Here is a 12999-nt window from a genome sequence, read left to right on the forward strand (position 1 = left end):
CGCGGCGCTAAGCATGGACGGAGGCAGAAGCAGCCAGCAAGACGAAAGCCGAGCAGCCGACCGCGGAAGGTTGAGCGGCGGCGCCGAACGATGGCCTTTCCGGCCTTCCGGGCCGACCCTATGTGAAGTAGTGGGCCTTCTCCATGGTTGATAACGGCCTTATTTACACAGGAGGTGTATAACAGCACAAACAGTGCGACACGAGTGCAGTCCAGCCCATTACAGTCCACTGGGAGACAAGGAAGCCCATAAACAGGAACTTTTTGTTTCCCCTTTTTCAGCATTACCAAGAGTGTTAGTATGTTTATGGGCCCATTATAGTATGTCAAACACGCACTATAATCCTGCCCAATTAGGATTTCAAGGGCCTAGGATTAGGAAACAGAGCAGCTCAGAAACAAATGTTTTCTGGACCGGATCATGATCCAGTTATGGGCCGAATCATATTTTGTTAGGAGGTAATCTTGTTTTGAAAAAAAGGTCCACGTTAGAGCAGCATCTCTAAGCTCCTTAAAAACTACCCTCTCTTTATAAAAAAAAACTACTCTCTCATTTCTGAATTATAAGACACTTCGGTTTCTAGATACATTATTTTTACTATATGCTTAAACATAGTTGATATCTAAATATTCCATCCTTCCCAAATTATAAGACGTTTTGGTATTTTTTAGATATGTAGTTTTTGTTATGCACTTAAATGTACACTATGTCGGTATGTGATAAGGCCATGAGAAACATGCAGAATCATTGCTATATTTTGTGGCTTGCTGGCATTAGTATTTATGGTTGCAGCATTCATATGCTATATCATTGGAAAGATATACGAATCTATTTTCCAACGCAACAAACGGTGCATCATTTGGACTTTCAAGCTAGGAGTTATGGTCATTTTGGTGAAGACTGCACAGGTTGTTGGTGGCTACGCGAGAATGAATGAAGATTCCTCAAATACTCCATTAAGTGACCTTCCACTTGCTTTTATTTATGCTTATGTTACACCTAACTAGGAGGGATGTTCCTAGTAGTTTATGTAATCCATCGTTTGAAGGAGGGTTGATACTGATATGATGTGAGAATTGAGCATGGCTCTTCTTTGAAAAACCCATAGAGTAATCTCCGGTGCTAGTTGATCTTGTTGAGTGATCTCTGAGTGATTCTAGTTTTATCCTATCCATCACGTACCCTTCCGTGAGTTGATCCTTATCAATATTTGTCTAGATACATAGCAAAAAAATATATATCTAGAAAAGCCAAAGTGTCTTTAAAATTTGAAATGGAGGGAGTACATAGCAAAAACTATATATATTAAAAAACAAAAATTCTTATAATTTAGCACGAGGGAGTACTGGTTAACTAATGAATTGGGATCTCTATTTTTGTCATCTTCGAGTTAACTTCCTAAAACTCGAAAATGGCACAAAGGAGCAAAAACTAGGTAGAGAGAAAAAACACACGAAAACCATGGTGCAGTGGGCCCTAGAGAAATAGCAAATCGCACACATATTTTTTAGATGAGGGGAAGTAGGGAGATACAGGACTATTGGGTAATTTTTTTTTATTTTTTTGCCAAATAAACCAATTAAGAGCAATTTTAGCAGATCGGCCCCTCCTACTCTACTTTTGAGTGTTAGTGAGAAAAAAAACTCACTCCAATAAGGCCCCTACTCAAACCCTTAAAAGTAGGAGGCCCTTAAATTCCATCCTCAAACCCTTGTTCCTAGGGGCTCTAGAGGGGGCTCCTACTTTTTCTGTTGTCACCGTTTCACTCTCTCCAAGCACAACCAGTGTCAAGGTTTCATAGGGGATTAGAAAAAGGTTGATGATCCATGTTAATGCTCATGTTCGTTTTGCTGAAAAGTCATGGCTGAAAGTACTATTCATCGATTTGTTGTGAGAGAAAAACACTATTCGTTCACTAAAATAGTACGGCTCGTAAGACAAGCGAACAGGGCCAATGTTGGTTGTTCACCGTGAGGGCAGAGGAAGCAGACGAGCATCATGATGGTGAAACAATCGTAGGCGACTAGAGGGATAGAACAAATCGGGACTTGCTCCCAAGTCCCAAGTGAAGATGACAACTTCGGCTTGCACCTTAGAGTAACTCTAAGGGCCCGTTTGGATTCTTCGAATTGAATTCATTCTAATAATTACAATTTATACATAGATTAATTAAGTTAATATAGTTGTATATAAAATATATTTGTATATTATTGTTAGGCATACAAGGGACATACTTATATGTTGCATTTCTATTATAGGGAAGTGAGTTGAAGAGTGCGCTATAAGTTAGAGAGTAGAATTATAGCACAGTGACCTATAGAATCCATTTCCACCTCCCACCCTATGAATTTGATATAGGCTTATTTGTGAGTTTAGAAAAGTTATGAAATGTTAAATTCCAAGCCAAATAGTCTAATCTATTAAGTAGATTACAATTCTTCCAAAGTAAAAAGATCCAAACGCCCCTAAGACTCTTTTTTATAAACTTTCATAGTAATAGTAATATATATTTTGGTGGAAACAATCCATCACCAACAACTTTTTCCAATTAAATATCTAAATACTATCACGCTTTATTCCTAGCTAGCTAGTTTATGGCTCGTCAAGGACAAAGAGTGAAACAGGCTCTTTAAAATGCCAAAATCAGATAGAGATAAATTGTTGGTGGGTGGAGAGAGATATTGAATGCTTTTTATTGGAATGGCTTCTTAAACAAAGATTTAGAGAGTGAGTTAAAAAAAATATGGATGAAGATGCTCTCACGGTCGAGAAGAGCGTTGGTTGTCGAAATTACGGCCTTACCGAAAATGGCCCTTTAATCTTATTATTATTATTGGGTCGAAGGAACCTTGTTTCGTTTTAGTGGGCTGACCTGCCACTTGCTTTAGCACGGCCCAACACAGCGCCGCCGCCGCCGCACCCCTACTCACGACACCTCCACTCGCGCCTACAAAGGCATCGCTTTCGGCGGCGCCGCCTCCCCCCGCCCTCCCGGCCTTCTCTCGACGCGCATCCCCCTCCCATACCCATGACCACCGACCGTCTCCTCCACTTTCTCCGAGCGCCGACAGGTTCTCCGGCTGCCGCCTCCACCCGCGCGGTTCGCTGGGGTCCTCCACAGACGCAGCGCGTTCAGTTCTGTCAGGGTGCTGCGGGGATGCGGCGCGCGTCCGTATCCTGCTCGAGCGCTGGCTCTGGCGGGGAGGGAGGACTAACGTACAAGGATGCCGGCGTGGACATAGACGCCGGCGCCGAGCTCGTGTGCCGCATCGCCAGGATGGCACCCGGGATTGGCGGCTTCGGCGGTCTCTTCCCCTACAGTAATGCGCTGGCATCATTTCATCTCTGCTAACTTACCCACTTTTTTTTTTTTTTGATTTGAGGATTCTTCTACATGTGCCGCGATTTGCAACTCAAGCAGGGAGTGAGCAAAAATAAGTTGGGTGAAGAATGGTTGTTCATTAAGTGTAAATTAATTATCAATTTTAGCTGGTGAAAGGTGCAAATTTAACGCTCTTGTTAGAGATATGTCAGTGCGACAATTGTAGGAGAAGTCTGCAGTCTGGACCATGTAGTTGGATGGTTTATTTGCTACTGCTCACCTGATGCAGCAATATAATACCAATTTTGTGATCGTTCCTTGCGCTGCTAATTCTGAAATTTTGCTTTCCTGTTGCTTTATTTGAACAGATGACGATTATCTTGTTGCTAGCACCGACGGGGTGGGGACAAAGCTGAAGCTTGCTTTTGAAACTGGTATTCATGATACAATCGGCATTGACCTGGTATGAGCTTAGTTGCGATGTACGCTGTTTTCCTTATCTCTGTCGCAGATTGATTGAATGGATTTAGGTTATTGTGGCAGGTGGCAATGAGTGTCAATGACATTGTAACTTTAGGTGCAAAACCATTGTTCTTCCTAGATTACTATGCAACGAGCAAGCTTGATGTTGATCTTGCGGAGAAGGTACTTGCACTTACATTTTGTTTTCTCACCGAAACAAAATATTTTTGCCCTGCTCATACTTATTTACTTGGTCTTCTGCTCAATTTGCTCATAAGTACTGTATAAATTATGTAGGTTATCAAGGGGATTAGGGATGGGTGCGAACAATCAGATTGTGCTCTCCTAGGAGGCGAGGTAACATTTTCTGAAATTAAACTACCATGACTTAGCAATTCAACCATGCGGTATTGCAGTATTATCCTTGTAAGTTCAGTAGCTGTATATGAATGGATCAAATGTCTCGAACTGCCAGACTGTCTACCATTGCTGCATGTTTGTTATCTTATAATTGTTTGCTCGATTATTTATCTGGAATCATTTGCATAACTCCCTTTACTAAGAAGCAGGGATTTTAATGTTTATGCTTGTTGATTAATAATATCAGTGTAACAAAATATTCTGATTATTTTTGCTTTTTATACCTTTAATTCCATATCAATTCAAATGAATCCACATGAAGCATTTCATTTGTATTACTTTTATGAAAAGCCAAAAACAGTTGAACTGATCATTGAATAATTGATCATTACAGACAGCAGAAATGCCTGGTTTCTATGCAGAGGGTGAATATGATCTAAGTGGTTTTGCTGTGGGTGTTGTGAAGAAGGATAAAGTCATTGATGGAAAAAACATTGTCAAGGGAGATGTCCTTATAGGTCTTCCTTCCAGTGGGGTTCATTCTAACGGGTTCTCTCTTGTTAGAAGGTATTGTACCTTTTTGAATTCCACTTGTTTCAAATCTGTAATATATCATTGGATTTATGAATTTATTTATTTATCTCTTCCTACTTCCTATTTGTTGAACATTATATGTATCTGGTTAATGATGGTTGAAAATCCTTAATTTTCAAGGGTACTGGAGAAAAGCGGACTTTCCTTGAGTGACCTGCTCCCAAGAAATGATGGCATAACAACTACTGTTGGTGAAGCTCTAATGGCACCAACTGTCATCTATGTTAAGCAGGTTGGGTTTTCATCTATATCTCATATTTCCTTCAGACTTTTACAGAAATTTTAATCTAAATTGTTTGAAATGAAAAAAGGTGCTTGAGATTATTAAGAAAGGTGGTGTGAAAGGACTAGCCCACATCACTGGTGGTGGTTTTACTGACAATATCCCAAGAGTATTTCCTTCTGGACTCGGGGCAAAGATTTTTACTGGGTCATGGGAAGTGCCTCCTGTCTTCAACTGGCTTCAACAGGCAAGAACAAATGATCCTCAAGCTTCACCTATGATTTTCAGCATCTGCATGTGCTGGATAGATACTCTGTACCTAGATCTAGATACCTTTAACATCTATCATTACATATTTTGTAGGTTGGAAACATTGATGATGCAGAGATGCGGCGAACATTCAATATGGGCATTGGAATGGTTCTTGTGGTAAGCAGAGAGTCAGCGGACAGAATTATCGAAGACACCCATGTATCAAATCCTGCTTATCACATTGGAGAGGTGATCGAGGGTGACGGGGTTCAGTACGTCTGACCTTTTATGCCTTCATTGCTTGTAGTGGCTTGAGACTTGTTGGCCGGCTGGGCAAAGCAGCCCAGTTTATGTAACAACATAATCTTGTGGGGTTAACTTCTGCACCACTACTCCCGGTAGAAAGCGAAGGGTAACCAAATAATTATTCGAGTGGTTCCACGGGAACTTGACCGTGAACGGCTGACACTGTTATTTGGGACATGGTTCTTTTGTCCAGAGAAGGCCACTGGGGGGAAATTCAGATGTCCAGAATTTTCATGGCGAGCGGTATCAGTTTCGTTTGAGTAAATTTAAATAACTAAATTTATTCATTTGGTACATTTTAATCGATTGCATGTAACTGCACATACTTGGCCTGTATTATCACAAAACAAAACGTACAACCCTGGATGTGCCAGAGACATTTGAGATCAACACAAGCAAGTGGAACACTGTTCTGCGGAATGGCGATTTTTCTCAGATTTATTACGGGAATCGAACCAATCCAATCTGAAAGTACAGTGCTCCAAGGTGAGACATTTTCTTTGCGATGAAAAATGAACTTAGTTTGGGTCTGGCATAAGGTGATATGACGCTCAAAATATTGGTATTTTACAAGTTGTGACTGTGTTGTCAGAGTTAAAAGGAAGTGCAGTTTTGTGACAAGTTATGTCAATTCAGCATAGTATTATGTTGTGAAACAGGTGCCTCTTCGAACACGCACCTCTTCCAAATGCCTCTCCAAATAGACACCTCTTCGGGGGTGATCTCATTAAGATTGGAGTAGGCATTAGTAATTGTCTTAGATAGTTAACATAGCCACAAAGGGGCATGTCCTTTGGCACAGAGAGTGGGAATGGTTTGTCTCGTCTTTTCTTGACAAGACACCCTTTAACCACACCGCTTCACCTTGTATTGTATAAATATTCGGTCTCAGATCAATGCAAAACACAAGTTCTTTCAAGCACTTGTTCATTTACATTTCACTTCTAACATATCATCAACACTTTGCTCTAAGAAACAAGAACGAGAACAACAGTGGCACAAAGGCCTCCCTACCATCACCGCACTGCTTCGCTCTATCTGCACTCACTCGAAAGGGAGAGGCAAAGGCCATTCCATAGAAGTAGATGAAGTCCGCAAGACGATGGAAGGGCTCTACTGAAGTCTACTTCACCAACAATGGAATAGGTAACCATTCATCATTGCCACTAATTAACGTTGATGGTGTAGATATCAATGGTTCGCACCCTATAACAAACCCATAACATGCAAACCCATCGACTACATCACGAGGTACGTGATTTGGCCCCTTAGTTCATTAATTAATCGATGCCACTTTTATCTCTGTGATTTGGCCCCTTCGGAAGATGCGTCTTCATGCACTCACTGGTCGCACCTCCATTGCCGTCTTCATGCGCCCTAACAATGGCACCCATGTCATTGTGCAGACCTCCACTAATCAAACCCATGTGTTGCCTAACATCCTACGCTCCACTGGCTTGCTGCCAAAACACCCATGACATCAACTTTTTGGAGGTGTAGCGGCACTGACTAGACACCGACTGTAACCTCCATGGTCAACATACAAGATCAAGGGCGAGCGAGGAGCGATGAATTTTCCCCCAGGTGAAATAATCCCTGTGGTGATAAGGTTATGAAATAGTTCAGGGACCATATTTTAGTACCTCTATGTTTTTAGTCCCAAATATCCTATAAATTTATTGTAAAAGAATGCAAAAGATATAACAGAGCCCATTCTTGGGCTAAAAACAAACCATAATGCACCATATTTACCTATGCAATATTCATTCAGGACTCATTGATCTTCCGAAGTTGCATTATAACTTATGCCATTGCATAATGTTCTAATTTACCTCATGTAAATTCGCTATCCAGATCCTATGTTTTTTGGATTTTTTTTTAGCATTGCTCAAAGCATTTGTCCAAATTGGCAAACCCAATAAACATGTACTATTAACATTACATGTTTAAAGTGTTTGTCCAAATTGGAAAATCCATTAAACATGTAGTATTATCATTACATTGCTCAAAGTGTTTGTCAAAATTCACAAACCCAATAAATTAACATGTAATATTATTATCAGGACCCTTTTATTGCAATTACTTTGTTATTTGCAAATTTTATTTTATGTTAAGCACATTTATGCTTTATTTAAAGCTCAAAGTGCTTACATTTTTATTGTAAACTCCATTAAGTGTATTACCAATTATTTGTATTGTATAACACAAATATTCCACATTGTATGTTGACCATACACAAGGTAGCACCATAGTACTGCAGGATTTATACTAAGTTCTAACTTAGTGACTATCATCAACGTGCGTACCCAACATAAAAAATTAGAAAATACGGTCTCTACATCTTTTCACAAGATGACTATTATTAATTCGTATTTCTATTAGCCATACACAAGGTAGTACCAAGTTACTACTGTGGGATCTACATTTAGTTCATGACTTAGTGACTATCCTCAACGTGCGTACCCAATTTGTTTGTGAATTACCAAGGTCTACATAACCTTTTGATGATTACCTTAAAATGTCTTTACACAAATTGCATACACTACTTGGCATCTATTGTACATACAGATGATGTCCATATCATTAGAGGTCTACAACTTTGACTACCTCCAAAGTGTTAGCATAAATATGATGTTCACACCATTGGCGATACAAGTCTTATTTTGTTTCTAAATTTATTTTGTATTAACTAATACAACACTACCGTAACAATTCTAATTTTACTTAGGGGCTGTTTGGATCATTTTATTTGGAGGAATTGAAATCTACTTAATAAATTAGGATAGAATTTGACATTCCACCACTTTTCAAAGTTCACATATAAGCCAATCTCAGATTCATAGGGTGAGAGATGGAAACTGATTCTATAGATCACCATCCTATGTTTCTATTTTACAACTTATAACACGCTCTTCAACTCGCTCCTCTATACCCCTACAGTAGAAATATAACACATAAGTATCTATCTCGTATAGCCAACAATAATATACAAGTATAATCCATATACAACCATATTAGCTTAACTAATATGTGTCTAAATTATAATTATTAAAATGAGTTCAATTCCAAGGATCCATACGCGGCCTTAGCGTAAATATTATACATTTCCTATTAAATGCAAGGGTATAAGTATGTTATCCTCATTAGGATACGGTGCTGCTACCATGGATATACCCTGTATCAATGGGACGGAGAGAATGTACCCTAGTTATCTACTATCTATTACTAATAAAAGCCACTAGATTTGAAAATTCCATGGCCTATATCAACTCCGTTCGCTTCGCTGAAAAAACAAGCCAAAACACTGTTCCGACTATTTTGTTGTGAGAGAAAAATACTATTTCGACTGAAAAAACAAGCTGAAGAAGACGGATTATAAGAGAAGCGAACAGGGCCATCTTTTCATAAGGCCAGTCTCAGCCTCCCAGTTTCCAAGACATGACATTAGGAATGAAACAGGGTCTCTCAGGCCAGTCTCAATGGGGTTTCATCAGAGTTTCATGAGCATTAAATAGGCTGATGTGGTACCGTATTGATGAAGAGAGAGATGATAAAAGTTTCATGGGAGTAGAGAGAGTTTTATGGGGATAAAACTCTTCTACACTATTTTCAAAATATAGATATATTAATAACAGGGTCATAAATCTCCACTGAGACTGGCCTCACTACACAGTTTCGTCTCTAAGTTTCATAGAATAACTTTCATCTCACACTAAAAAACAAAAGGAAAGGCCCTCAGTGCGGGTGTCATCCCATTTCTGACGACTTGGAAACAGAGCCCACTCGTTTCGTGGCCAATGAAACGTTTTTCTTTTCTCTCCTCATCACTCTCCTCATCAATAGGGACAAAAACTCTATTTTTCTGATGTACCATATTTGATGTCCATAAAACTCCCGTAACATTCTATTGAGACTGGCCTAAGCGGTTCAAAATTAATGATTAGATATCTTTGTTTTTTTATGAGACATATATAATATACTAATTATTATATTATAGATTTCTTATTAAATACAAGGGTCTATGTATGTTATCCTCGTTGCGTACAGTGCTGCTACCATGGATACTACAATTCATTACATATCCACTGATCTCTCTTACTAAATCCTAAAATATTAGTATTTTTAGGATGAAGTATACCCTATATTTATCGGACGAGAGAGAGTATACTCTAGTTATCTACTTCCTCCGTTCTAAATTATAAGTCGCTTTGACTTTTTTCATACATTCATTTTGCTATGCATCTAGATATAATAATATAGAAAAATGGATGAATAAAAAAAATCAAAACGACTTATAATTTGGAACGAATATCTATTACTAATAAATGCGACTAGATTTGAAAATTCCATGGACTTATATCTTCCATAAGCCATTCAAATTAATGACTAGATATCTTAGTATTTTGGATGGAACATATATAATACTCTCTCCATTCCAAATTATAAGTCATTTTGACTTTTTTTTTGCTCATCCATTATGTTATGTATCTAGACATATTATTATATCTAGATGCATGATAAAATAAGTGTGCCAAAAAAGTCAAAACAACTTATAATTTAAAACGGAGCGACTACATAACATAATTATTATATTCTAGATTTCTTATTAAATGCAAGGGTGTAAGTATGTCATACTCGTTAGAATACAAGTGCAGCTACCATGGATACAACAATTTATTTATCCATTAATCTCTCTTACTAGATCCTAAAACATCAGTAATTTTCAGATGAAGGAAGTATACCCTGTATTTATTTTTTATTTTGTTTGCGAAAAGTATACCCTGTATTTATGGGACGGAGAGATCGAGCTAATACACCCTAGTTATACACTATCTATTTGAAGATTCCACGGGCCTATATCTTTCGTAAGAGCATCTCTAAGAGCTATCTTTTCTAAATCTCACTCTCTAAATCATTATTTAGAAAGCCATTTACATAAAAATCGCTTTCTATATCTTTTCACTCTCCAGCAGTTTTTCTATATCTTATGCGCACTCTAGAGAGTCATATCCGTCTTCTATTTTTGGCTAACGAAAAATCCAGAATAAAAGATGACTATACTTGGATGACTATTTAGAGAAGCTGTTGGCGGGTAGTTTTTTTTACTAAAATCTCTATTCCTAACATTTAGGAAGGATATGGAGAGTCTCTTGAAGATGCTCTAAGCAGTTGAAATTAATGATTAGATATCTTAGTTTTTTATGTAGCATATAATATATATGCTAATTATTATATTTTAGATTTCTTATTAAAAGCAAAGGTGCAAATACGTTAGGATACAGTGATGCTACCATGGATTCCATAATAACAATACTAAATAAAAACAAATAGATACTGATTCCATTAAAAGGATCTGCACCGCACTGCCGTGGTATATATAGAACCATAGAGTGCATAAGTCATCTGTACAGAAGTCTCAAAAAAATAAGTCATCTGTACAGCAAGATGGGTAGTGCTAGAGCGACAGGAGTGTACATGTGCATCATCCTCGTCGTCTTTGCGATAGTCTCTTCTAACTCCAGCGCGTACCAGGTGCTGGACGTGAAAGACGACATCATGCAAAACTGCAGGTTTTACATCTTCAAAAATCTCGGTACACCGGACCCGAAATATAGCAGCCTCTGCTGCCAGGACGTACGACGAGCAAACGTCGTAAATATTTGTCAGCAGTTTACTGACCAGGACAAGGCAAAAATTGATCTATGGAAATGGGCTAGGGTAATAAGAATGTGTGGGAACGCCTTTTGGCCATAGGAACCAATTGTGCAGGCTACGTTGTTCATTCAGCTGCAGAGTGACTGGCTTTATGTAACGCCACTTGTGGCAATATAATGGAATAAAGGTCTATATATGATTTGAATGTGTATTGTACCATCTGCATAACATATTATGATTTCCCCTAAAATCAGCCCTTGAGTTTTCTTTTGGACACAGTTGCCTAACGCACGACTGTCGTGTACTCACTCTTTCCCAAAATAGAAGTTATTCTCGCTTCCCAAGAAGTCAATTTCTTTTAACTTTGATCAATTATATTATATGTAAAATAATATTAATAATTATATTACATAATTAGTATCATTAGATAGATCATTGAATATACTTTCATAATAAACTTATTTGAAGATATAAATGTTGCACACATTTTCTACAAACCTAGTCAAATGTGAGAAAGTTTGACCTGCACGCATCCCATAACGACTTTCTTTTTGAGATGGAGGGAGTACTTCGCGCCACCCCCTTCCCCTTCTTCCTCCTCGCCGGCGACCCTCGCCTCGGCCGCGGAGCTCCGGCCAAGCCCTAGCGCGCTCACGACGACCACCTTCCCCCTCGCCGGAGCTCGCCCGTCCTGACCTGGCCCAGCTGCCTCCACCGCCGCCAAGGCCCCTAACTTCCCTCCAACCGTCCCCTTCGCCTGGTCAGCCTTCCTCCCCCCCCCCCCCCCCCCAAAAAAAAAACCTTTCCTTCTAAGCCCGTCGGAGTTGGAGGAGACGATAGGGAGAGCTCGCCGGAACTGCCCTCCAACCATCCCCTTCGCCTGGTCAGCCTACCTCACCGGATCCACCAAGGCCGCCGCCGAATCCGCCATGGTCGACGCACTGTGGGGGAAGGAGCTCAGCGCGGGTGGGGGGAGGAGCTCGTCACGGTCATGGGGAGGAGGTGGGGCGCGGCGTGCGGGGAGGAGCTTGTCGGGCACAGGAGCGGCCGTCGGGAGGAGGTTGCCTGGGAGAGGGAGAGAGAGAAGAGGTGGAAGACACGGACATGGGGAGGGAGTGGCCATGCGGGGCGACAAAAAAAAAAACAGATAGCCGTAATTAAGTCATTAGCTTTTCTTTATGGAAAGAATCATATTTGGCAGGTTATATTCGTGATCGACATTGTTGGCACTATTCGTTGTGACACCATAACAAAGGCCTGCTTGGCAAAGCCAAGGTACTTTCCATAGGAGAATCATCAATTCAAAGGGGAGATCATTTTGATCCGTCGCACTGTGGTGTTCAATTCACCCTAAATATGCGATTTTCACCACGTGAGAATAGCTAAATAGCAGATTTGAGATACTCTTTTAATTTGAGTTGTCTTTAAAATAAAGCTACGGTCACAGTAGAAGATCACTTATAGACTAAACAAAACATATATCTATGCTCATCACTATATTTCTAGGCCCCCTAGGCACTTGTTCATAATGTACAAAAAATTACAATATTTTGTTTCCAGTATTTTTGCTAATGTCTTGCTTATCTTTTCTCAGGCTCCACATCATTTGGTCAACATTCTACTTTTGCTAAGAATTGAATGTTCCGTGAAATAAACTGCTCCTTTTTTGCTGCTGGATTTGGCGGAAGAAACAGAAAATGGATTTTGATGGAATAGATAGGATGAATTTCATTTGTTGAAAATACCTAGCAAAACTATGTCAAGGTGTTTGTGAAATTTGTACAGAGTTGCTTAATTTTTTTGGTATATATACTATAAACTGCAA

The 12999-nt window shown here is 39.5% G+C and overlaps 1 protein-coding gene across 1 annotated transcript; it reads left to right on the plus strand.

Annotated features, from left to right (window-relative positions):
* Nucleotides 1-2931: 2931 nt before the first annotated feature.
* Nucleotides 2932-5679, plus strand: LOC136513248 (phosphoribosylformylglycinamidine cyclo-ligase, chloroplastic/mitochondrial-like). Its single transcript, XM_066507244.1, has 8 exons — nucleotides 2932-3320; nucleotides 3691-3785; nucleotides 3866-3967; nucleotides 4082-4141; nucleotides 4539-4711; nucleotides 4859-4970; nucleotides 5050-5208; nucleotides 5325-5679. The coding sequence occupies exons 1-8, from the start codon at nucleotides 3029-3031 to the stop codon at nucleotides 5493-5495; spliced, it is 1164 nt and encodes a 387-aa protein (XP_066363341.1). The 5' UTR covers nucleotides 2932-3028; the 3' UTR covers nucleotides 5496-5679.
* Nucleotides 5680-12999: the final 7320 nt, after the last annotated feature.

Source organism: Miscanthus floridulus, chromosome 16, assembly GCF_019320115.1.
Source record: "Miscanthus floridulus cultivar M001 chromosome 16, ASM1932011v1, whole genome shotgun sequence".
Lineage (NCBI taxonomy): Eukaryota > Viridiplantae > Streptophyta > Magnoliopsida > Poales > Poaceae > Miscanthus > Miscanthus floridulus.

Excerpts from the sequence above, each read along its gene's own strand:
- LOC136513248 (XM_066507244.1), top strand. The coding sequence starts at position 3,029 with ATGACCACCGACCGTCTCCTCCACTTTCTCCGAGCGCCGACAGGTTCT. Across the intron at positions 3,786-3,865 it reads ATACAATCGGCATTGACCTG|GTGGCAATGAGTGTCAATGA; the intron begins GTATGAGCTTAG and ends TTATTGTGGCAG. Across the intron at positions 5,209-5,324 it reads TCTTCAACTGGCTTCAACAG|GTTGGAAACATTGATGATGC; the intron begins GCAAGAACAAAT and ends CATATTTTGTAG.